The 27,184-nt window shown below is 40.7% G+C and overlaps 1 protein-coding gene across 1 annotated transcript in view; it reads right to left on the bottom strand.

Annotated features, from left to right (window-relative positions):
- UAH (ureidoglycolate amidohydrolase) overlaps positions 1 to 27,184 on the bottom strand; it is a 316,347-nt gene that overhangs the window by 29,473 nt on the left and 259,690 nt on the right. Inside the window, exon 11 of the mRNA XM_089381136.1 lies at positions 13,455 to 13,495. Coding sequence (XP_089237262.1) covers positions 13,455 to 13,495 — 41 coding nt within the window. The remainder of the gene's footprint in view (positions 1 to 13,454; positions 13,496 to 27,184) is intronic.

The following is a 27,184-nucleotide window of genomic DNA, read 5'->3' as shown; positions in this document are numbered from 1 at the left end:
TTCTTTGAGGGGTTTGCCCTGTGATATCTTTGAGGGGTTTGTCACTAATCGCATATCAAAAACTACCCCCGTTTCTCGAAATGGCCTCTACTTTTGCTAATTTGCGATAGCACGCGTTACCATGGGTCGACGGTCTACGCGCTTGACCGACGGTCCTTGTTGCTCCGCGCTAATCACAAATTGCAACTGTTACAAGGATATCTCTGATAGGCTTGATCTTTGTAAGACTTTTAATCCTTGACATGATTTTTTTTAAGAGTTCATGAAAACTTAGAGAGTGTTCTAGGATCCAATTTGGATCACACATGTGCAAAGAAAAAGGGTCACACTGTTAATGTCTCAGATCTGCATCTACAGTAAAGAAAAGGAGATCGATTAGGTTATGAATAAGGTCTTCTCACTGATTAAGGAAGGCTCCATCCTAAGCAAAGGAAGAAAAGAAGAATATATCTTCTATGGTATGCATGACTAGGGTTTCTACAGTAAAGCCATCAGTTGAAGAAGGACAAAGAAGCAGGTCAAGGTGCTGCAAGAGGAATTGATCTCAATCAAAGGGAAAGGCTTGACTTGTGCTTGGAGGATCTTCTTGTCAAGGGTCTTGGGTTTGACATTTGTCAATTGAAGCTTCAATAAGAGAAATTTGCATAAGGGGTTTTCTCTCTAGGAGAGAGGGGTTTTTCCCTGGCTGAGAGCCAACATCTTGTGTTCTTGTCTCCTTTTTGTTTTGGTAACTGTTTGATGAAGTAAGAGAACACACTCTAATTATAATAAGAAAAGATTGTGGTAATAAGAAAAAGTAAAAAGTACCTCACAATTAGTTACCATTGTTAGAAGAATTTCATCATACCTATATGCCCTAGATTCTTCAACAGTGGCAAGGTCGGAAGACAAATCAGTTGTAGGTTTTAGATAGATCTATAAGATCAAATATGCGACAGATTACAATGTAGAAAAGTACAAGGCTAGGTTCGTGGCAAAGGAGTATACACAAAAAGAAGGGATAGATTATGAGGAGACCTTCGCCCCAGTTGTCAGATACATTTCTATTTGGTCAGCTATATCCTTGGCAGCTTAGATGGAATGGCAGATTCACCAGATGGGCGTCAAGACAACCTTCTTGAACAGGCTGATAAGGAAGAAGTGTACATAGAACAACTAGAGGGCTTTGAGACTCATGAAAGGCACACTCATGTGTGTCGATTGAAGAAAGCTCTATACGAACTCAAGCAGGCTCCCAGGGCATGGTAAGTTAGGATTGACAACTACTTGCAGCAGATGGGATTCGTCAAGAGTGAGGCAGATCCCAACCTTTACCCTTTGATGGTAGAGGGTGAGCCACTCATTCTAGTTTTGTATGTGGATGATCTCTTTTTGACAAGATCATCGACGCTCATAAAGGACTGCAAAAGGAACCTGGCAGCAGAATTTGACATGAAGGATTTGGGGTTGATGCACTATTTCCTAGGATTGGAAATATGGCAGAAGGATGAGGATATCTTCCTTGGGTAAGGAAGATACGCTACAGATATTCTAAAGAGGTTTAGAATGCAGGATTGCAGACCCATGTCTACGCCCATAATCACCAACTAGAAGAAGATAGATCCACCAGATGATAAGGATGTTGACCCCACCTTATATAGACAGCTTATTGGGTCTCTCATATATTTGGTCAACACTAGGCCAGATATCTGCTTCACAGTCAATACCCTAAGTTAGTTCATGGTAGAACCGAAGAGGGTACATTAGGCAGCAGCGAGGCATATTCTAAGGTATGTTTGCGACACAGTCGAGTATGGGTTAAAATATACTCAAGGGGATGATGTCAGACTTTGTGGGTACACAGATGTAGATTGGGCAGGTAGTTCAGTGGAAAGAAAAAGTACCTCTGGATACTACTTCAGTGTTGGATCAAGGATGGTTTCTTGGTGTAGCAAGAAGAAGAAATCAATAGCACTGAGCTCTGCAGAAACAAAGTATATGGCAACCAACACAGCTATGTGTGAAGCTATATGGCTTTTGAGGCTGCTGGTAAGCTTGTTTAGGCAGAGATGGACACAACCAGTGTCTACTGTGATAAGCAGAGTTGCATAAAGCTCTCTGAGAATCCAATGTTTCATGACAGGTTGAAGCACATCGATATTCGGTGTCATTTCATCAGAGATTGTGTACAACGTGGCGCAATCCAGCTATAGTATGTTCCCACAGAAGAGCAGGTTGTAGATATACTCACGAAAGCTCTAGGTAGAGCTAAGTTCGTCTATTTTAGAGAACAGATGGGTATGGTGGCGAACCCATTTCAGTAGCAGGTGCCAGGGACAGATTACCTTGGATGATTCTCAGTTGCAACAGCAACAGAAGAGAGGGAGTTGCAATGTTGGCAACAGTATGGCAGTGTCAACAACAACACAGATGAAACGTATATCAGAGTTGCACAGTGGTTGGTGGGCAGCAGTAGCCAGACATCATCAGCGTGACAGGAGATGATGCAGAGACAGGGTGTGCATTAGCACTAGAACACATTCCTCGCTAAGAGGGAGTGTTAGTTTTCATAGCATTGGATGTGTTCTAGCCACGAAATTTGGTGGAGAGGCTAGAATACATGAGAAACCCAAAAATCGTTTCTGGAAATTCCACCTTAAAGTGTCTCAATTAGATTATTAACCGATTTTTAAATATTTCCTAAGTTTAAACTTAGAGAATATGGTTAATTAATCAGTATTAATTGAGATAAGGTGAGAATCATCTAGAAACTCATATGGATCGATCCAAAGATGATCCTAGCCATTGATTAACTTTTGAACTTGGTCGTTGGTGCTCCAACAGTGGATTATAAGAGGAGATCGATGTGGCAATGGAGTATACACCAGTGCAAATACTTAGTTGTCCAGGAAGTTTAGTTTTCTTAGAAGCAATAGCTCAGTAGAGAAGATAGAACCAGAGGGTGAGTAGTAGGTGGAAGAGGAGGGCAGCAACATTCTGGGAGGAAGGTTTCCAGTCCCTAAAAGAGGCAAAGGAAGGAAGGCCGAAATTCTTAGAGGGCTAGCGTAAGCTCTGCGCAGAGGGTGACGCAGGGAGCTCAGCGCAGAGGCTAGGGAGGCAATGTCGGAGGCAAAAAATAGCAATGGCGTGAGAAAACATACAATTGTCCAAAAATCACTGTGTCAAAATTCTTGTGTGTGCTAGAATTTCTCAGTTTTTAGTGTTTTATTTTTCGCAGTATTTTTATGGTGAAAATTGTAGTTGTGATTTTAATCGTTATTTGTCGTAGCAAATAAACTACATAATTAAATCTTCAATTAGAAGAATACTTTCTAGTTGCTACAATAGATAAAAATTTCACATGATCCCTAAGTCTTATTTACAAGAGAGACTCAATTGCATGGTTTACTTGCTTGAGAAGCAAGGTGTAAGGCTCTCTAAGAAGGGCCAAGGGGATTTCAAGGGCTAGGGTTTGCAAATAAGACTTGTAAAGGAGGGACCTAGTCCTAGAAACCCTTGTGAAAACTTGGTTTCCAAATGGTCTTTGTGAAATTATCTTCAGTAAGTTGTGGGACCACACGGGACCAAGTGGACCCAGAATTAGGTCAAGGGGGTGGAGTTGATCAATCAAGGGTGTTCTTGACCTAATTGAAGGGGAGAAGGGGATCAAAGGGAAAATTTTCACTAATTTTGATGCAATGATCCCAATGAGGTCACTAGCCAAGGGAAACCAAGGGCAAGAATCAATCTTAGAGCTAGGGCTTGGAATATCTCAAGATCCCATCGTCAGAATTGCTTCAAATTTGGAGGGCTTCTAGGAGACACAACAACACAGTAGAGGGCAAGAGATCGAATTTTTTGAGTGGGTGAATCATGAGAAATTTGATGCCCTAGGTCACCTATTGGGGCTAGGCCTAGAAAGAAAGGGAGAAGGTGAGAAAGATATGCTTTAGAGTGATCACCAGTGGAGGATCAATGCCTAATCCTTTGGGAGAAATGGAGTCAAGGATATTTCAATGCTTGGAATGGATTCACTTAGTCAAGGAGGCCTCTAGAACAATTTCACATGGCATTAGGGCATGAGACAATTGCTTCAAGGTCTTTACACTTTGATTTGCAATATATGATGACTTATCAAGATAAAATTTCAACAAAATATCTCTAGGAATATTCACTCATTCATACATGGCCCATGACATGATGCAATGCTATAAAAAGACAAATTTCCACAATTTTGCATAAGAAAAGCAGTAAATTTCAGCCTAGTATAGCGAAAATCCCCAGCAACATGCATGTGACATAAGAAAGCAACAAAAATAGCATTAAAAGAGTACTTACATGTTAGAAAGAGTATATCCAATCATCATTACATGCAAATAGTGAAGCTCCAAGACAAGAAATGAAGAGATCCAAACATCAAAATCAGTGTTTTTAAAACCGGAACCGGTGACCGGACCGGTCCACCCAGGGTTGCAGGAATCGCCCCCCCCCCCGCCGGATCCAAACCCAGAATCGCGGATCGGAGCGAATCGTCCCGGAATCCACACTGGAAGCGCGATTCGCATTTGGAGGTGGCGCGATTCCGGCAAATAAAAACGATTCCTGCCAAATGCTGTTGCGGCCGCCCGGAACCGCGGATCGGAGGACGCTTCGGGCACGGGGTGGCGCCACGCAACCTGCCCGGAAGCGCACGCCACCCGCACGCCACCCAGGCGCAACCCGGACGCAACCCCGCGGCAGCGCATTTTTACTTTTTTTTTTTTTAATTTGTTTTAAAATGTAACTTAACTAGCATGAGGGGGTGGGTTAGGTGAGTTTAGGGTGAGTTTAGGGTGACTTTAGAAAAGAATAAAGCCCCCATTCTCTTCTCATTTGCTCACTTTGAGTTTATGAGAGTTGGAGAAGAGAAGAGAGGAGAGGAGAAGAGAAGAGAGGAAAGGAGAGGAGAAGAGAGGAGAGCTTGGAGGAGTGAAGAAGGAGGAGCTAGGAGAAGGAGGAGGAGCTTGGAGCAAGAGCTTGGAGGACTTCATCTACAAGAGCTAAAGAGGTAAGTTCAAACCCCAAACTCCCTTGTTTTTTTGAAAAAAAAATTGTATTTTTCTCCTCCCTCTCCTACTCTTTCCCATTGTTTCTACTTGCTCCTTTATTTACAGGTTGTCCACCACCTATATCCATATTCCAAGATGGTGTTCTTTTGGCTTCTATGTATCATTCCACTCTTGGTTTTAATGATGGCAAGGGTGAGGAATAGAGGGGAAGAGGAAGGGGATGAACTTGGTCCTAATAGTAGTGACCCAATGTATGATGAGGAGGAAGGGTTTGAAGAGGAAGGGGATGAACTTGAAGAGGACACTGAAGCACAAGATGGGAAAGGTACATCAAATCCCTTGTGGAACTATGTGACCAAACTTGAAGGGGGAAAGGGTGGTGGATCTTACAAATGGATGTGCCCTCATGGTTGTCATGGAGGAAAACCATATACGGGTTCATATACCCGTCTGAGGAGGCATCTTTGTGGGGTGCTAGACAGTGATGAAAAAAAGGGTTCCGTGGGGGTAACCATTTGCCCAAACATTTCAAGTGAACAAAGACAAAAATACATCAAAATAGAGATGGCTGCACAACGAAAAAACAAGAAACAAAAAACTCATTCTGAATCAAGTGCAACCTCTAAATTTGGTAGTTGCCCATCTCCTCATGGTACTTTTGCAACCTCTGGAGGTAGAAAAACAATAGGGGATTTCCTTAATGTTTCTGGGAGGGATGATGTGGATGGAAAGATAGTCCGTTTTCTTTGTGCTTGCGGTGTACCATTCAATGTGCTTCGCTCTCCCTATTGGCATGACATGGTAAAGGCCATCAATGAAGCCCCAAAAGGATACAAGGCCCCCAACTATGAGAAAGCTAGAACAGTGTTATTAGAAAGAGAAAAAGCTAAGGTTCAAAGAGCTTTGACACGTTTTACACATGAGTGGGTGGATTCTGGGGTATCCATTGTATCAGATGGGTGGACAAATATTAGAAACCAACATTTGATAAATGTTCTTGGTGTTTCTTCTAGTGGTGCAGTATTTATTGCATCTCATGACTCCTCCTCCATCAGTGCAACTGCACCAAACATTGCAAATCTCCTATTGAAATCAATCAAAGATGTTGGTCCGAATAATGTGGTTCAAGTGATCACAGATAATGCAGCAAATTGTAAGTTAGCAGGAAAAATTATTGAGCGTACTCATCCACACATCTTTTGGTCTGGGTGCCTGGTTCACACATTGAACCTTTTGATGCATGATATTGTGAAACACAAAGATTGTGGGTGGATTGCTGAGGTTTACAGGAAAGGGAAGCAGCTCATTAAATTCATCACAGGGCATACAAGGGTAAACTACTTCTATGGCACTTACTCCAAGTTGCAATTGCTTAAAATTGCAAAGACAAGATTTGCTAGTTATTACCTCACCTTTAGGCGGCTAGTGAGGGTGAGACAAGCTTTAACTAATCTGGTGTGTGCTGAAACATGGGATGAAATTAACGTCAGTACAGATGGTGCTAATGAAGTCAAGGACACTGTTCTTGACAGTTACTTTTGGTCACAGGTTAAATATGTTTTGCAATTCACCAAACCAATTTATTACATGATCAAGTTTGCAGATTCAGATCGACCAGTAATTGGGGAGGTGTATGAGCAAATGGATAGCATGTTGGGGCAGATTAAAGACATTGTTGAGCCTAGAGATACCACCTTGTACAATTATATTCGTGAAGAGGTGGAAAAACGATGGGATATGCTAAATGTTCCATTGCATGCATTAGCATATGTTTTGACACCTAAATACTATCATCCATCATGGCTTTCAAAACCAGCACCTGGGGGGGGGAGTCAGGAGAAAACCACACCAAGATAAAGAGGTTCACGAAAAATATATGGCTGCATTGAGTAGATTAATCCCTGATGAGGAGGAGGCTGCATTGGTACGGAGACAGGTGAGCAACTATACGAGCAACACTGGTCCATTTTCGAGCATGCATGCAATTCAAGATCGAGAGCATTTTTCTGCTCTTGAGTGGTGGAACATGCATGGAGGGCCTACTCCACTTCTACAGAGTTTGGCATTGCGGGTGCTATCACAGGTGGTAAACACTTCTTCTGCAGAGAGGTGTTGGAGCTCTTATTCTTTCATCCACAGTGTTAAAAGGAACAGGTTGAATTTAGACCGGGCAGAGAGCTTGGTTTATGTTCATTACAACTTGCGATTGTTGTCCCATTACTGTGAAGATGCAAAGTCTAATAAAGACTTGTTGACTTGGGACAAGAATCCAGAGGAGCCCAATTTGGAGGATGGAGTGTTGCGACTAGAGCAATTAGAGGATTCTCTTATCCAGGTATGTCCATTGTGGTATGAATTTTCCAATTTTCCCTTATAAAGCATTTCTCTAATTCATGTTTTTAATTTTTTTGTTAACTAGTGTTTTTTTTTTTGCATGAATTTTTTGAGCGATTCTAGGATGATGACACGGGTGTTGATATGCCACCACCCCCACCCCCATCTGGTCCCTTGGTTTCTAGGTTCCATGGTTCAACACCAACGGCAGGGGGTTCTTCTTCATCAGTTCCAGTGCCACGACTTACACAGGGACCATCTTCTTCATTGCCACCACGTGGAGGCCCGCCATCACGTTCTATTCGTGGTGGAAGGAGGAGAGATTAGTAGATATATTCACAATCTACTTCTTTTTGTCATAGATTACTCATTAGACTTGTAGACTTGTGAATTTGAATTTTGAACCTTTTTGGCTTGGCGGTGACCAAGTGACATATTTTGTAAACATTATTATTTGAATTTTGGACATGACAAATGTTGACAGTTGCTCACTTGCTAGATAAATCATAATATGCTCTATGTTTTATGTTTTATAATATGCTTAAATGTTTTATGTTTTATAATATGCTTAAAAATTTGATGTATGTTTGTAATAGCTAGAATATAGATGATTGTTGTACATACTAGTAACTACAATGGAATCATGGATGCCATATCTATCTTGATTTATGCAAAAATATGCATGTTTTCATGTCTTCTACAATTAATTTGGTATTTGGGATGTTTGTTTTGAGTATAAATGCAAAAAAATATATAAAAATATATATATATAGCAGACGCTTCCGCGGACGCTTCGCTCCCTAGATTTTTGGAAAATGACGCTTCCGCGCTCTGCGCTTCCGCTTCGCGCTTCCGCTTCGCTCCCGCTTCGTGCAACATTGGGTCCACCTAATGAACCGGTTTACCGACCGGAACCGGTCTAACCGGGACTGGTTTGGTCTAAACGAACCGGTTTTAGAAAAATACATTAAATAATTATTTTTTAATGAAAAAAACTATTTTTAAGATTTAAAACCATGATTCCAAGCCAATAGAGACAAAATATGCAAAGATTGCTCATTGATATACCATGTAAAGCCTTAAAGGTGAATATATCAAAATGGCACCGAGTGCAATACATATCATCGACAAAATACATAAGCAATGAGGCTCTAAATGGCCACTAGAGTGCAAAAATATAGCCTACAAACTATGGGGCCAGTGGCCTACTACAAGACTTCAGTCTAGACTCTACATATATGATAATAGTAATACTATAATAGTGATCAACATTATCACTTGAAGTTGAAACTTCTCATGAGTCTCAGTCATCATGATCAAACTCAGTTGGTTGAGTCTCGACTCCCAAACTGTGTAGCCACAAACTTCTCTATTGGTTCAGTGACTTGAGTCTCAAACTTCTGAAGGTATTCTGCCCTAATATGCCCTATTATTTCATTTGGTGCTCCACATGGCTTTACATGGCCTCCTATCCCAGCCAAGTGTTGCTTGAACCTGTTAATACCCCCTCCTTGAATGGATTTTTGGCAATATTTGCAGATCATTTTGCCATCAATCATATCACAATGAGCCCATGCAGTATCTTCGGCTTTTGGAGGCATGATGACTGCCTGGATGGTAGATCATAGAAGTGAGAAGTTTATAACACAAAAAAAAAAATTCATGGACAGCAGACTCAAATGAGGAATTATCAAGTGCAAATCCTTACCTGGAAATGCAAACTAGCTCCCTTAGCCTCCTCTTGAAGATGGCAACTCCACTGACAGCTACACACTATCTCCAAAATAGCTCCAACTCCAACTCCAAGATGACTACTTCAGCAAAAACTCCACACTCTCCAAGCTCACAAACAAACTCACAAACACTCCAAATCAGTTGTGTGAGACAAATGAGAGTGAGAGGGGTGTCTTATAGCAAGTGTGAGGGTGTTTTTGGAGGGAAAATACCTTTCCCTCACCCCCAAAACCCCTAAACCACCCTCATTTCCAAAAACCGCAGTGCTTTTTCATTTTACCGGCGGCCTGTCCATAAACCGGCCGGTTTAGGACGGAACCGGCCGGTTTGCTATAAACCGGCCGGTTCCGCCCTAAACCGGCCGGTTTTTACCGGTTAGGGCCTTTTTTTGGGCACATTGGGGTGTAAACCGGGTTAGAAGGGCCGGTTCGGACCGGCCAGGCCTCCAACCGGCCGGTTAGACCAGTAACCGGTTAGACCGGAACGGTTTTTAAAACTATGATCAAAATTCATCCATTCATCCAACTTCGTCCTCCAAGACGGATAGCGAAAATCTCACAAGAGAGAAAGATCCAATCCAAGTGATGATGATCCAAATGATTCATCACACTTGTATTTATACACTTCCTAATGAATTTGATTTAGCTAATTTGGCCTAATTTAGCCCCTAAAATAAAATAATGCACATAATAACAAAACTTTTGGTGACAAGCCTACCAAATAACTCAATAATTTAAAGATAAGCCTCTCAAGAGGGTCCAATGATCAACAATGTGAGTCGTTGGGCTTTGAGGAGGCTTGATGAAGTCTAAGGGGTGCGATGATATAGAAATGGACTCCAAACATAGTGGAGAAGAGGTTGGCCCCTTGTTTTCCAAGCAAGAGCATGTGGTGCTCCCAAGTGTGTGTGGGGGCACAAGGACATCCTCATGGGTCTCCAAGTAGATCAGAAATGCTTGTAGACCATCTATAAGGGCTAGGATGGTGATGTAAGACCTCCCTCTCCAGTGGGAGACATCCTCTAGACCTTAGAACATCTGCCAAGTGTATGGTGCAAGTGTGGAGTTGATTGGGCATGGTGAACCAACTGCATCATCCTTATCCAAAAGGTGGAACACAAGCAATCAATGATCAATGTTGGGGATCCATAAAGTAATATCTGCTATGGTGGAGGCCCATGGCTTTCAACGCTTACCCTACAAGTTCCAATTTGGCCCTCTAGAGGGCTAGGATGTCATATAGGGAGACCAAACCCCAAATGAAGACCCACTTGCAATCTAGCATAAAATCCAATGGGTCCCCTTGCCCTCCAATACAACAAGTCATTAGAATAATCAAGTAATAAAGCTTACAATTCATGGGATCAATGGGCACTTCATGGTGGCAGCCCTTCCATAGTGGACTTTGGCATGTACAAGTGCCTCCCAACTCAATAGGGGGTTAACCAAGGACCCTATTAGGTGGTGTTAACCTCTAAAGGGGGTGATATGTCCATGGTACATCCCACAAGTGGTAGGCGACAAGTGATATAATAATGGAATGGAGTGGGGATCAGGGGAATCGTCCAAACCACATGTCAAGGTGCAAGGGTAGCTATAATAAGGGAAGCCTACACATGGGTATATGAGTGTAGGAGGGAGAAAATTGTGGTACATGAGTTACCTTGACTTTTGTTTTTCCATCCTTCTTCATATGCCTTTTGCCTCTGATTGATTTTTCTTCATAGCTGCTCGGGGCTCCAGGGGATGGAGAGCATGATGTGTAATATGTAGCAGTGGATACCCCCTTGGGGTGGGGCAGTTCATCACCCACCAGGGGTTGGGACAATCATGGGTTCCTTAATGATGGAGGGGGCTCATCTAGGGCCCATAAGAAGGGGTAGAGCTCATGTTTGGCTTTTGCCCACGTGCTAAAATTGTATGTCACGGACATCTTTTGCATTTTTTGGTACATTCCCTGTTAAGAGTGGCCAAATTATGCTTTTTATTTTCTTTTTAGCTGCATCAACCTCTGGGGCATCATTCCAAGCCTGACCCAAGGTGTGGACAAAGGGGAGGGGGAGGCTAACCCTATGTGGACCCAGATGGGAAAAGAGATGGATGGGCCTAAAATGGAAGGGGAGTAATGTAGTTGGTGTTGGGAAGCAGGACCACGCAACCAAAATTGGGATTTCCCATGTAGTGTCAACCTTAAAGCTAATGGTCAATAAAGGAGATCCTACTAGACTAGGATATAAGGGTAACCACGAAATTGGGCAATGGAGACAAGAATACAGACTTAACCCACTCTTTCCTCTGAATCCCCCCACCAATTCATTCCCAAAAGTGCTCATGACAAGTAAGGAAAATTACTCAACTATACTAATGAAAAGCCATACCTTTGAGGTTGGGAGGCCCACCTTCAAACATACATTCATAACAGATGGGCGAGGGACCACATGGTTGGATCAAGTGGCAGAGAAAATGGCACATCGAGCTATTTGGGCGTTGCAAGGGGCTGCTAGCTGCCGATTGAGGACCATCTAGGAGAAATTGTTTCTCCCATATATACTACCCATAGTTGGTGGGTAACACATACAACTTCTGTTGATTTTGTGGTGACTGCAGGTTATCCTTAAGAGCTCTAAGGATGTCATGACTCTCCTATATCCAATCCTTGGCCTCTAGGGCCTTGCTGTCTCCAAAAACCATGTCAGTGAAAGTCAATGCATCATAACCATACAAGGCACAGAAAGGTGACATACCACTAGACATGTGATAGGTGTTGTTATAGAAGTATTTCCCAAGATGCAACCACTTCACCAATGCACGCTACTGTCCTGTCACATAATTGCGAGTAGCCCTCCAACCACTTATTCACTATCTCTGTCTGGTCGGATGGTAGCTGGTGTTAAGTGTGAGCTCTGTCCCCACAAGGTAAAACAACTTCTATCGAAAACCTCCCATAAATATATTATCCCTGTCACTCACTATGGTCTTGGGTAGACCATGCAACATGAACACCTCCCAGAAAAATAACTCAGCTACCTGTGAAGCTGAATACCAGCCTAGGATGGCGTAAAGGGGAAAGAAATGATTGGTTATCAACTATATTGCTCTAAATGATGCACTACTACCCATTAGGTATCCTCTTCCACATAAAGAGCTCTTATTTACTAAAATTGGCTAGAATGATGTTTTTAGTAAATTTGACTTAAAAAGTGGTTTTTGGAAATTTGGGATATCTCCTCCAGATCATTTCAAAACAACTTGTGTTGTTCCATTTGGCCAATACCAATGTTGTGTTATGCTTTTTGGGCTGGAGAATGGCCCTTCTTAATTTCAAAAAAGAATGAAAGATATTTTTCGAGATTTAGAATTTGTTGTTGTGTATATTGATGATTTGTTAGTATGCCTAAAGGATATAAGATAACATCGGCAACATATATCATTTGTATATAAGAGAATTTATGATTATGGCTCAGTTATTTCCAAAGAAAAATCTAAATTCATCATTGGCCAAACAAGGATTGAGTATCTTGGTTCAATACTAACACAAGTAAAGGTTGAAATCCGCGATCATGTCTTAAAAGATTTACATGATTTTCTAGATGAAATCCAAGACAGGACGCAGTTGCAAAGATTCCTTGGAAGTCTCATTACATTCACCAATTTTATGAAAATTAAGCCAAAGATGTTAAATGTTTGCAAAAACATTTTAAGTCCGGTAACCCATGGATAAAAGAAATGAGAAAACCTAGATTTCTTTTAGGGACTTTATCATCAGAATCTTGTTAATCATTTTTTTAAAGCAAGCATCATATTCATGAATTAATTTGCAAACAAATACATTCAGGATATTAGGATCTTGGACAAAGCTTTCCCTCCCTACTAAATTTGCATCAATAACTTTGTCATGCAATAGAATCCATGATTGAAAAAACTAACAAGGGTATGCAATGAATCATTAACACAAAATAGATACTCCATGTATGGGGCATTCTAGGACATATGCACATCATAACCATGCCCAAATAATATTCATTTTCATTATATAACAACTTATGACTGTTTTCTATATATTACTAGATATTACTCTTATCCAATAATAGCATATCTAAGTTGCAAATGGAGTTGGATAAAATGTCATAACCTTAAAACTCATATTTGTAGCAATAGTCATCTGTATTGAAATATACTCCAGTTATTGATTAGGTAATAGGAAGCAAGAACAGAAAATTCTATTGTCATTTCATGCAATTCATATGACATAGCAACAAGATAAAATGAATTTTGCTTCAAAATAGTGCAACATATGCCAAATATATTGACAAATTCATCCATTCCTGAAGTATACAAAAATTAGGTAAAAGGTACAAACCTTTATAACAAGGAATAAAGATCATTCCCATGGGTGCTATCCTGAAATGGCAGAACCAAGACAAGATTTAAAGAGAGAAAAAAGGTAAATTATGACATACACATTCATTAAACATCAGAAAAGTTAACAATATTTAAATGTAAACAACATGACACAAGTTTTCTAAGCTCAATTAACTAAATTTGGCTTAAAAAATATAATGTTTTACAAGGAACATCCTATCTTCAACAAAATAGAAGAACAAACAATTCTCATGTAGGATGAAAAGCATCTTGATATGTAAGTTCATAGAACATCAATGATTTAAAGAAACATACTTATAATGCAATAGAAAAAAGGATATTTTTCAAAAGAACATGGAAAACATACAAAAAATGAAAAAGTTGTGCTAGGACTGACATTGTTCAAGGCCTTTCCAGGTTGGTGACATGATAATTATAATGATGAAATTCGACAATTCTCTATCTATAGGAAGATGTGCTACATTTTCACCAAGTTATTTTTTATTGAAGAGGTAAATAATTTGTAAGAAATTAAAATAAGAGAGGCATGGTCAAATAAGTATTGTTTCCTCAAAATCTAGTAGGTCTTGTGAGGGGAGGCTCACAAGGTGAAAAGTAGACCAAAGGACAACAATGAGGTGCGGCCCACTGTCACCACAGCCACTACCTCCTGCTCTTTTGTGGATTTCACCACTAGGGAGGCCTCCCTTTAGTGGGTCACCTATGATAGATATGCTAAGTCCAAGGGATAAGGTGACAAACAAAGGCTTATAAAGGACAACTCTTCTTAAGGAAAAGGCTCAACCAACAAGACAAGGCAATTCACATCCTCCAATGTAGCCTATTTAGGGCACAAATGATCTAGGGATAGATCAATAGCGAGCTTAATGGAGCAACCTAGGATTAAAAGGTCGGGAAAAGGCTTCCAAACAATGAATACTAGCAAAAAATGGAACAAGAAGCCTTCAACAAGTCCCAAGTCAAAGCCTGGAACAAACTAGGGTTTTTCTAGGGCGAACTACCAAGGGAAAATAATTTTTCTTTGAATGGATGGACTAGCCAATAAAAGGGGTTGGTTTTGAGGCAATGAACATTCCTCTCAATGTTGAATCCTTCCAATATCAAATGACTTCAACCCTAGCTAATTTTGTGCCCTAGCCCTAGTTAGCAGCTTGACCTTAAAGGCTCAAAAACCATATTGGGAGAGATAAAATGAGATTTAAGGTAAGTTTTATAGGTGATCAACATAGTGGCAATATTAGTGCCTAGTCCTTGGGATGATGGAGTCTATGGGATTGAAAATTATGCTAAATCTTGGCAAGGAGTAAGGGAATGATAAAACCCTAGGTCTCAAAACCTTAACTATTCCTTTTGTGAGGGAGAAAAATCACCTGGGAGAGCTAGTTTAAAGGTTCACCAAGGGATTTCCATTCACATTACACTATTGAGTAATTCATACAATGTTATCATCTAGATTCCATACATTGATTTTCAACAATAAATAGTACAATAGAAACCATAGATAATTAACCATTCCATTCATTAAACAAAAGAATGAAAATTTATCAAATCCAAGGCACACTTACAAGATGGAGTGCATGTACAAGCCTTTATTACTCCACACTTCAAAGTAACATTTCCAAGACCAAAGAAATAGCTCCAAATAGCAAAATGCACTATAGAGTCACATCTCCACAAGAAAACAAGAAGGCCAAAATTCTCCAAGAGGATCGAAATAGTCACAAGTGATGATGATCAAATACAACGGGCATGTCATTTATTTATATGAGGATTAGGACTAATAATTAACCTACAAAAACCCCTAAAAACAAGTTTGACACTAAAATGAACTTGGGTTACAAGCCAACCTAGTTACTTTATCAAATATGACTTAATTAGCCCACACGTTTGATCCATAAGCTCTCTCAAGCTGATGTAATCAACAATAAATGCTCTAAATGCCATGTCCAAGGGTGATGAACTGTCCAAGATGGTGTAGATGCTTCTGGAGTCCAAGGTTTGAGGGTTGGCCCTCAAATTCACCACAATACCTCTTGTAGAGTCCCAAAATCCAGATGGGGTGCCATAAAGTGGTCTTCATTGGGTCTCCAATTGCTAAATGAGGCCTCCTCTACTCCAGCGTTAGGGGCTTCTCTAGTGCAACAAGCCCTCCTTGGTCTCTCAATGTGAGACCATCCTCATCTGGGCTCTGAATCAACTCTTTCCCGTGAAGTTGTGTCAAGGCTAGCCTAGTGGCATGATGGGTCCAGCTATGTCATCCTAAAGAATCCTAAAATATGGGTCAAATTCAACCAATGTTCTTGGTGTTGGAGGTTCTCTCCAAAATGTGTCATCAAATGATGTTGCTAGGAGGCTTAAAATTCTGAACACTTCACCTATTTGTGCCAATGTACTTTTTTGAAGGGCTTGGGTTCCTGTGGAGTAGGTGCCCAACACCTGGGCTACTAAACCACTTGACAAGAACAACATGGATTCTAGTCAAAGCAACCAATTATTAGGGACCATAATCAATAATGCAACTAAGTGAACCAAACTTCAATGTTAATGATAATTTAACATTGCAAACAAGGATCCCCTTCCAAAATCAAGACTTGATCTTGCACTGATGTTTTCTCCCTTAGTAGGGGTGGCTAAAGGTCAACCCTGTTAGCGCTCGAATTTGCCTCAGGCTGAGGAAGGCAAAATCCAAGGCAACATCAAACCACTTAGCCTCGTAGCTAGCCCTACAAGGACAGGAGAGGGCTCTCTCCGGGTCTATCTCCGCAAAAGGTTTTCAAAGGGCTGAGATGACCAATAAAGAACACTGATTTTAGGCTAGTAAACTGATAGGGAAAGTTTGACTTCAAATTTTTAGGGTTTTGTTGGAAAACTGAGCACGGCAATTTTGGGTGCGGGGATGAGACACAGTTTTTGCAGAGGTCTTTTTGGGGCAAGGTAGGAGATTGTCTTGATGCCTTTGAAGGAGCTGAATGGATAGGTATGACTAGTGAGGAGCTAAGGAGAGCAAGAAATCATCAGGAGTTCTCCTTAAACAGATGAAAACATAGATATTAAGCAAACTTAAAGGCAGAGCATAGAAACCATGAATTCTACCTTAACAGTTCATTTACTTAATTTGCAGAAGAGAAGAGTAGGAAAATGATACACATAACAAACTTACAAGTACATGAGAGAAACACACCATCAACACAAATCACCACAGGAATCCCAAATAGTGCTGCAAAACCCTGGTCTTTCCTTTGCCAAAATTGCAGAGATACAAAGAGTAATACAGTCTAAGCTTATCCTTCAAGAGTCCAACCTTTCCAACCCCTGAAAATGACTAAGAAAATACATAATATAGGCAAGTCAACCCATTCCCTTGCCTCTAGGGGTCGAGCTCATCATCCTAGGAGCTGTTTCAACCAATTCTAAACAAAGCACTATAATCTAGGCAGTCAAAACAACTTGCCTCTATAAGCTAGGAAACCAATTCATTCATTAAATGTTTGCTATTTTATGAATGAATCATCTAGAATAGGTAAATAAGTGTCAAGTCAACATAAAATTACATCAATTACATCAAGGAGGGTGAAAAATCCCATCACAAGTCAAAATTGGTCAAAGCTGGGCGAATTCCTGAGCTGGAAGGTGCAAAATGTGGAAAATATCCTGATGCGTAGCGCGCCAAATCTCTACGCGTAGCGCGCCTTTCAGCCCACTTTTGGGGCACTTCCCAGCATCCAAATGAGGCTCAGGTGGGCTTGTTGGAAAGGTCTGGATGTCTACTTTCCAACCCAAGTGGAATTTTCAATTTGGTGCCCGTTTGCTCCTCCAAAAATGCAATCTCCCAAGACTGCTTCCTGTGTGTCCAAAAAGTGGCAGAAGGTCATTTTTTGCTTGTTTTTTGACCTTTTGGGGGCCCAAGCCTCAATGAAATGTCTTGGCAGTGGCTGAACAAGACTAATTTGTCATGACAAATCCAAAAATGCAGAGTTTTTGTGAAATGGACCTCCCCATCTACAGGGTAGCAGACGGCGCGCTACGCGTTGAGCTGAAGATGAAAACTGTGCAAAAAATCCTGATGCGTAGCGCGCCTGAGCCCTACGCGTAGCGTGCCTTTCCACCTGATTTTGGAGGCCTTCCCGGTGTCCAAATTGGGCGCAAGATAGCTCGTTGGAAAGGTCTTTGAGTCTACTTTTCAACACAACTGGAATTTTTCAATTTGGAGTTCATTTGCCCTGTCAAAAATTAAATCTCCCAAGACGGGTCAAAATGGGCCAAATGAGGCTGCCTCAAGGCAGAGTGCTGTTGCAGTCAACTTTTGAATGCCTTACTCAACTCCAAATTGAGCTCATGATAGCTCATTGGAAAGCTCTTTGTGTCTAGTTATCATTTGACTCATCAAGAAAGTTATTTGGCCAACCAAGCTAGAAGAAAACTTGATTTTCCCAATGTCACTTCAGAGGTGCATTCGATTCTCCTGAGGCAACGATATTTTTGACATTTCTCTAAAACCATGACACCTGTGTAAAAAGTGAAGGAGGTTTTTCTTCTTTGGCATGTTGTGGACAAAAACCTCTCTTAGTTCTTCCAAATTCATTTTTGATTGCTCTGAAACATCTTTTGAGTGAAACTTATCCCGATGTGTGAAACAAAGAATTTTGTGGAAATGAAGCGAAATGAAGGGGATGAGGGGCTTGTAAATTCTTGGGGAAATTTTGGGAAGTAGGGAGGGATGTTAGGAAGCAGGGGAAAGTGGAATCGCGGAGATCGAGTGAGGGAAAGGGGTCCAAAAGGGCAAAACACAGGCCCAACCTAGAAAATTGCCAAGTTGTGGCAAGAAACTAGGGTTTGTGCGAAAATGAGGAATTTGGGGGATCTCAGTGATGGGAAGCATTTGATAAGGTACTTTAAGGATAGGGGAAGGTGTATGAACATCAGGATACAAGTTTTGCCGATGATTTGACCATCCAAGAGAAATTAGCTTTCAAAACCCTAGGAGAGGGAAATGACCTTGCCTAGGTGCAACTGAAGCATGAACAAGGTGTAAAATGACTCATTAGACACTGACATGATAATGACAACCATATGAATGATGATAGACTCAGCAGAATGATGACATGGACCGACATTTGGACAACTTTAGGAGTGAAAGCAAACCCTAGACCTAATGTCTAGTGACCAAATTTTGCTTGAAGACTCTTTGAAATGACAAAATTTGACCTTGACACTCTGAGACCACTTTGTAAGAGCATATTTGATCACTGGAGGAAGGCTGGAAAGACTGACACTAACATTGGCTCCAATGGGGATGGTAGCTCCTTGGAGGTGCCAAGAACGACAGATCTTTGGGAGAGCAGACCAACGCCTTATCCATTGGGCAATGGAGTCAAAAACTCAAACTAAAACGCATGACTGAAAACTGATGACTCGGATGACACAAATTGACTCTCACTCAACTAAAAACTGACTCAATACTTAAACACAACCGACAAACTAGAAATGATGCTCAAAGGGGAGCTTATTCATCACAACCTACTCTAACAGTTTCATTCATCACCTGATCAAGTGAAATGAAACAACCAGTGCAACCAAGTAAGTATTCCATCTGCTGTTCGAATTCTCCACAAGTGCTCACTTATGAACAACAAGAGAGAACTAATGAACGGCAACTCCCATGATAACTTAGAAACAGATCCGTAGAATGATATGAATTCTCTATCCACCTCCAAAAACACTGCATAAGGATCTTGAAATTCAAGCACACTGGAACTTAGCTCATCCAATGGATTACTTCTCGTTTCCTCATACCATGAATGCAAATTTTGATCTGAGCCTTGTGACGAGACCTCTGCTGAAAATGACAAAGAAACCGGCTGCCGAATCAAATTCATATCAGCACATATTTCAAGCTCACATGTAGTCAATGGAGAAAGACTTTGACTGCAAACCTCATCCAAAACATCAGCTATTGGATCATGAAAAACTTGAAAAGACTGTTGTAATGTATCCATTGAAAATGTATGACATCCTTCTAGCTGTTCATATTTTTCTTGAGAGATTTTACGAAGATTCTGCCTTATAAACTGAAATGCTTCGAAACAAAAGGGTATAGAATCTTCCTGCATCATCAAATCATGTATTTCGTCTTCCACAGCTTCATCTGTAATCTGCCCTTCAATTTCATTTGGTGGCTGCAAATCTGATGCTACAGGCTGCTCAAGAATTTTGTTATCTATCTCATCCTCAACATTAACACTGAGAGATTGCTGATTTGTTATAGGTTGTTCATTTGAAGATTTACTATGCAATCTACCCTTCAAAAACTGAAATGATTCAAAACAGAATGGTACGGAGACACCTTGAATCATTAAATCATGTGTGTCCACTTCCAAGTCTTCAGCTGCAACTTGAAAATCAATGGCTTTCGGGGGTTGCAAATCTGAATATGAGAAGTTTTGAACAAAATTTTCATTGCTCTCAAGATGATTCAAATCAAGACTTGTTGACATTTGATTTCTAATTGCATGGTAGTTATCTCTGATGTACTGAAATGAATCAAAACAAAAAGGCAAAGATCCTTCACTTACTTCAAACTTTGCTGCACTTTCCTCGTCAATGTCATAGCTGATATGCATCATTTGATCATTGTACTCGAGCTGCTGTAAATGAACCTCTTCCTCCCACAAACTAGCTGCTGATTTGTCTGCAAAATTAGCTTCTGTTTGGAGAACATAATCATCATCATACTGATCAAACTGAGGCAAATCATCATCAAACATATACATGATATCAACAACTCTCTCTTCTTCACAATGATCTATAAAACAATCATTATCAGATCTATGACAACTGGGATAAGAAAGAAGATGTTTTGGATCAGCAACTTGTTCCTTTTCAATCAACGAGCCTTGAACTTGAACATCATAATCATTCCTTGCATTGATCTTGCCCATCATCTTTTCCACTGCACTTACCAAAATGTCAAGCTTTACCTCTAGAGATGTTGATTCCTCCGGATCTATGTTTTTCATCTCTTCTTCCTTCATCCTTGCCCTTCGGATCAGCAGATGAGCCTCTACATTTACTGCACTGTTTTGCATCTCGTGAAGTGTTGCAATATCCCTTTCTCTCAGCTGAAACTCCATCTCCGGATCAAAGGCACCCGGATAGTGCAAGAGAGCCGATCTAGGAGTAGGTCTTATATCAACTGGCATCGAATAATAAACTTGATTAAATCTGGCAGAAAACTGTTGTACTGTCTCCCCTGGTAGTCTTTTCAGCTGGTTGTACTCTTCTACAATCAAGAAAAGGTTCTGCCCGATCATCCACCTGTCAAGAAAAACTTTGACGAACTGCCGGAAATCTGAGATGCTTGCATCAGGCAAGGTTTTGAACCAACTCTTGACTTTGGCTTGCAAAGAAAGAGCAAAAAGCCTTATACTAACATCTTCTTCATCAACTTCAAAAAGATCTAGAAAATACTCAAAATTCTGCACATGTTGCTCAGCGTTGACATTCTTACTTTCACCATCAAACCTCGGCAAGTATAGATCATAGTTTTTGGGGAAAGCATGGAGAACAGAAGGTAAAACAAGAGGTTTATACCGATCTGGAATTTTACAAGGTGTAGGGGTATGTACAGCAGGTATAGAATTAGTCTTGGTTTCTTGAGACTCATCAATTTGAAGATGATCATCACAAAATTCGGAAAAAAAGATCTTGATCAAGCTCAAAGGCATGCAAATCTTTGGTATTCACAATCTTCAAAGGGAAAGAATCAACTGTAGGCCTGGGATCTTTTCTCAAGCATACTATACTTTGTAAAGCCTTCTTGACATTCTTGGGAAAAGAGAAGAAATAATTTATGAAAAAGAACAAAATGTCTTGGATGAAATTCCAACTTGAATACCTGATCTGTCCATGTTGTCCTTTCATGTTTTTGCTGGTCGGGATCATCCTCCAGTTGAGTCTTTGATTTTGATCTCGAAACTGATTTAGAGTCACCAGGTGAATGATTTCAGCCTTGCCAGTGTCTGATCGTTGTCCACCATCAACAATCAGATCTGAACTTGATACATGTACTGGGGCAATTAACAAGTTGGATGTCACGATTACAAGCTAGACCAGAGATTGACTGAAGCAGCGTTTATCTACTTCCGCTAATGCAAAGCAAAAGCGTTTCGAAGGCTCCCTGGCATAACTTCAGGCTCCGTCTGTAGCTTATAAAACAAATGACATCAACAAGTAAACCATTTGTTCTTCCCCAGTATGGTCGCCACTATGTTAGCACTCGAATTTGCCTCAGGCTGAGGAAGGCAAAATCCAAGGCAACATCAAACCACTTAGCCTCGTAGCTAGCCCTACGAGGACAGGAGAGGGCTCTCTCCGGGTCTATCTCGGCAAAAGGTTTTCAAAGGGCTGAGATGACCAATAAAGAACACTGATTTTAGGCTAGTAAACTGATAGGGAAAGTTTGATTTCAAATTTTTAGGGTTTTGTTGGAAAACTGAGCACGACAATTTTGGGTGTGGGGATGAGACAGTTTTTGCAGAGGTCTTTTTGGGGCAAGGTAGGAGATTGTCTTGGTGCCTTTGAAGGAGCTGAATGAATAGGTATGACTGGTGAAGAGCTAAGGAGAGCAAGAAATCATCAGGAGTTCTCCTTAAACAGATGAAAACATAAATATTAAACAAACTTAAAGGCAGAGCATAGAAACCATGAATTCTACCTTAACACTTCATTTACTTAATTTGCAGAAGAGAAGAATAGGAAAATGATACACATAACAAACTTACAAGTACATGAGAGAAACACACCATCAACACAAATCACCACAGGAATCCCAAATAGTGCTGCAAAACCCTAGTCTTTCCTTTGCCAAAATTGCAGAGATACAAAGAGTAATACAGTTTAAGCTTATCCCTCAAGAGTCCAACCTTTCCAACCCTTGAAAATGACTAAGAAAATACATAATATAGGCAAGTCAACCCATTCCCTTGCCTCTAGGGGTCGACCTCATCATCCTAGGAGTTGTTTCAACCAATTCTAAACAAAGCACTATAATCTAGGCAGTCAAAACAACTTGCCTCTATAAGCTAAGAAACCAATTCATTCATTAAATGTTTGCTATTTTATGAATGAATCATCTAGAATAGGTAAATAAGTGTCAAGTCAACATAAAATTACATCAATTACATCAAGGAGGGTGAAAAATCCCATCACAAGTCAAAATTGGTCAAAGCTGGGCGAATTCCTGAGCTGGAAGGTGCAAAATGTGGAAAATATCCTGATGCGTAGCGCGCCAAATCTCTACGCGTAGCGTGCCTTTCAGCCCACTTTTGGGGCACTTTCCAGCATCCAAATGAGGCTCAGGTGGGCTTGTTGGAAAGGTCTGGATGTCTACTTTCCAACCCAAGTGGAATTTTTCAATTTGGTGCCCGTTTGCCCCTCCAAAAATTCAATCTCCCAAGACTACTTCCTGTGTGTCCAAAAAGTGGCAGAAGGTCATTTTTTGCTTGTTTTTTGACCTTTTGGGGGCCCAAACCTCAATGAAATGTCTTGGCAGTGGCTGAGCAAATGTAATTTGTCATGACAAATCCAAAAATGCAGAGTTTTTGTGATATGGACCTCCCCATCTTCAGGGTAGCGCGCGGCGCGCTACGCGTTGAGCTGAAGATGAAAACTGTGCAAAAAATCCTGATGCGTAGCGCGCCTTTCCACCTGATTTTGGAGGCCTTCCCGATGTCCAAATTGGGCGCAGGATAGCTCGTTGGAAAGGTCTTTGAGTCTACTTTCCAACACAACTGGAATTTTTCAATTTGGAGTTCATTTACCCTGTCAAAAATCAAATCTCCCAAGACTGGTCAAAATGGGCCAAATGAGGCTGCCTCAAGGCAGAGTGCTGTTGCAGTCAACTTTTGAATGCCTTCCTCAACTCCAAATTGAGCTCATGATAGCTCATTGGAAAGCTCTTTGTGTCTAGTTATCATTTGACTCATCAAGAAAGTTATTTGGCCAACCGAGCTAGAATAAAACTTGATTTTCCCAAGGTCACTTCAAAGGTGCATTCGATTCTCCTAAGGCAACGATATTTTTGACATTTCTCTAAAACCATGACACCTGTGTAAAAAGTGAAGGAAGTTTTCTTCTTTGGCATGTTGTGGACAAAAACCTCTCTCAGTTTTTCCAAATTCATTTTTGATTGCTATGAAACATCTTTTGAGTGAAACTTATCCCGATGTGTGAAATAAGGAATTTTGTGGAAATGAAGCGAAATGAAGGGGATGAGGGGCTTGTAAATTCTTGGGGAAATTTTGGGAAGTAGGGAGGGATGTTAGGAGACAGGAGAAAGTGGAATCGCGGAGATCAAGTGAGGGAAATGGGTCCAAAAGGGCAAAACATAGGCCCAACCTAGAAAATTGCCAAGTTGTGGCAAGAAACTAGGGTTTGTGCGAAAATGAGGAATTTGGGGGATCTCAGTGATGGGAAGCATTTGATAAGGTACTTTAAGGATAGGGGAAGGTGTATGAACATCAGGATACAAGTTTTGCCGATGATTTGACCATCCAAGAGAAATTAGCTTTCAAAACCCTAGAAGAGGGAAATGACCTTGCCTAGGTGCAACTGAAGCATGAACAAGGTGTAAAATGACGCATTAGACACTGACATGATAATGACAACCCTATGAATGATGATAGACTCAGCAGAATGATGACATGGACCGACATTTAGACAACTTTAGAAGGAGTGAAAGCAAACCCTAGACCTAATGTCTAGTGACCAAATTTTGCTTGAAGACTCTTTGAAATGACAAAATTTGACCTTGACACTCTGAGACCACTTTGTAAGAGCATATTTGATCACTGGAGGAAGGCTAGAAAGACTGACACTAACAAACTCTATCAGGTGCTTCCAACACCTAAGTGTTAGTTTTTGTAGCATTGAAAAGGTGTTATAGTCTTGATTTGTGTCTAAGAAGCTAAGGAACATGCAATCTCCAAAACCCATAAAAGGCCTCGTGAGATAAGCTTGTGAAATGCCTCAATTAAATTAATTCATCAATAATTAAAAATTACCAAATTCTAACTTAGGAAAATTGATTAACTAATGGGAATTAATTAAGGATGGTCGAGAATGCTCTAGAGACTCACATGGATAGAGTCTAAGATCATCTTTACCATTGATGAGGATCTAATCATGGTCATTAAAGCTCCAACGAGAGATTATAAGAACAGATCGATGGGATGAGGAGAGAAGCACAAGAGGGAGAGTGAATTATCTAGGCAATGCGAATTCCCCAGTGCACAATGATTTAGTGAGGGAAGAATTTGAGCCAGAGTACGAGCATCAGTGATTGAGGGAGTAGTAGAGAGAATTCCGTAGGAATTTCCCAACATATTTCTAGTGCAGGAGAGGCAAGAAAGAGGGAGGCTGAATTATTCTGCAGAAAAAATTTGTCTAGGCAATGCAAATGAGCTAGAAACCCCTGTGCAAGTGCAAGGAAGAGATCGATTTAGTTGCTAAAGACCGGGAGACCACCCAAAAGGCAAAGCGAGTCATTTCCAAAGGCAGGGGGAAGCTAGACAACCCAGTTGGAGGACGTTTTAGGCGCAATCTAAACTTGTACAGGCTAACAATGCAAGTAGGCTAGAAGGAGGCTAGTTGATTTGCAGAGGGAGAACATTCTCTCCCAAAAATTTTGTCAGATTACTTGTCGGAGGATTTCTAGTAAGGCATCCAGATTATTGTACTCGGATGTTACTGCTGCATAATAATAAAATAAATCCTCATCTACTGCATCGATTTTCCCTTCCAGGTTTTTCCAAGGACTATTAGTCCAAAATATTGGTGTGTGTGCATTATTTTCTCATCTTCCAGTTTATTTTCTGCAACGTATTTTATTTTTGGTGAAGATTGCAAATGTGAATTTATCAATATTTGTCGTAATAACAAATAAATTGCAGAACAGTTAGGAGATAAATTTCCAGTAATTGCAATAAAGGAATTTTCTCATGGTATCAGAGCGAAGTTGAAGATCAGATCAAAGGCTCAAAACTAAGAAGGGGAAAATTGTGCAGATTCAAAGGGAGATCTGGGCACAATTTCTCTAGATCTGCATAGGCCAGCCAGGAGTGCGAATTGCAGAGGCAAAGAGTTCAATTTCCAGTTCCAAGTGGAGGAAAAATTTGAATAGCCTCAGAAGAATAATTTGCAGGTAGTAGATTTGTTGCATATAGGGTTTTGGTGAGCAGATTAGTCAGTTGTTGAGAAAATCTGGGCATAGAAGTTTTGCAGTGAGGGTTTTAGTTGCAGATCAGTGAAGGGGCGGGAAGAGAGAATATTTCCATATTTTCTCAGATTTCTAGTTGCAATAGGCAGTAGTAGGCTTGCCAGTCCATCTAGTGCGAACTGTCAGAGAAGGATTTCCGGAGGCAAGTAGATTTGCACATTCTAGAGAGGGGTGTGAGTGGCAGAAGAAAAGCCAAGCAAGAAAGAGGAGGTTTCTAGGCTTAACCTCCATCTTGTTTGAGTTTCGTAGGGATGGCCACAATAGGACTCAAGGATCGAGACAAACTAGACGAAGCCTCCAACTCTAGCGTATGGAAGGATAAAATGTCGTTCTTGTTAGATGAGTATGGTTTGAAGGAGTATGCGAAGAACACTATTGCCATACCTACTAATGCTCAGAAACAGGCAACATGCAAGAAAGAAATGGCCAAGGATAAGAGGAAGATTCTAGATGGCGTTCGGGATCATATCATTCAGCATATTGCTACACTAAACACAACAAAGGAAATGTGTGATGCCATAGTAACGTCGTATGAGAATCCATCTAAGAATCGAAATATGATTCTCAAGGAGATACTAAGGACCAGCGGAATGCAGAAGTGTAATATTCCTAGTTGGAATTTAACATCTAATACCAAGCAATGGACTAGGAACAATAAATAAATTAGAACCCATACGCGGCAATTAAAACACCAAAATGTCAAGCAACACAATCTGAGCCATTTTATTAATTTTATGATAAAAGTGTACATAAAATGAGCTGCAATTTTGGAGCCTGGGCTCGCTATGCAAGCTTAGCAAAACCCAGAAAAATGCCCTGACCCAAGTAGAAATGATCCTGGAGTGATCTGCACACTACCCAGAAATAATATATTGTTGGCTGCTAGATGGAATGCTAATATCAAGGTTGAATACTCCTCAAAATGCTCTAAAAATTTAGTTTTGAATTCCTCTCCCGAAACCTAGAAAAACCCATAAATGGTTTAGGTTAACTACAAAATATGAAGAAGCCCTCCAAAATGGTGCAAATGGCCATATGGTTGGCTATACGCCCTACTAGGTTTTTTCCCTGTATATCACTTAGAAAATTCTGAAAAATGAACCTCGACCTCTACACACCAATCCCAACAAAACCCGGAAAGGGCTTGGCCCAATTCTAACTGACTCGGATGACCCCAAAATTTGCAAATGGTTCTGCCAACACAGTTGAAAATACTCTGCTCAAATATGCTTCAAACATGTAATATCCCTTATCAGGAATATCCCTCAAACACAAGCAAACTCCAACCAGAGATGGACTGGGAGGGCATTTACCAGATATGTTGCCTCTGAAAAGACGATGAGATCTGGAGGCTACCTGGCCCTTTCCAGGCTCTGTCTAAGAGTATAGGAGAAAAACACACACAAGTGGTATAATTCTTGGGGCTGCTCAAG

Source organism: Pinus tabuliformis, chromosome J (assembly GCF_031772625.1).
Source record: "Pinus tabuliformis cultivar Carrire ecotype Pingquan chromosome J, CPIR1, whole genome shotgun sequence".
Lineage (NCBI taxonomy): Eukaryota > Viridiplantae > Streptophyta > Pinopsida > Pinales > Pinaceae > Pinus > Pinus tabuliformis.
This window is presented reverse-complemented; position numbering and strand designations above follow the sequence as displayed.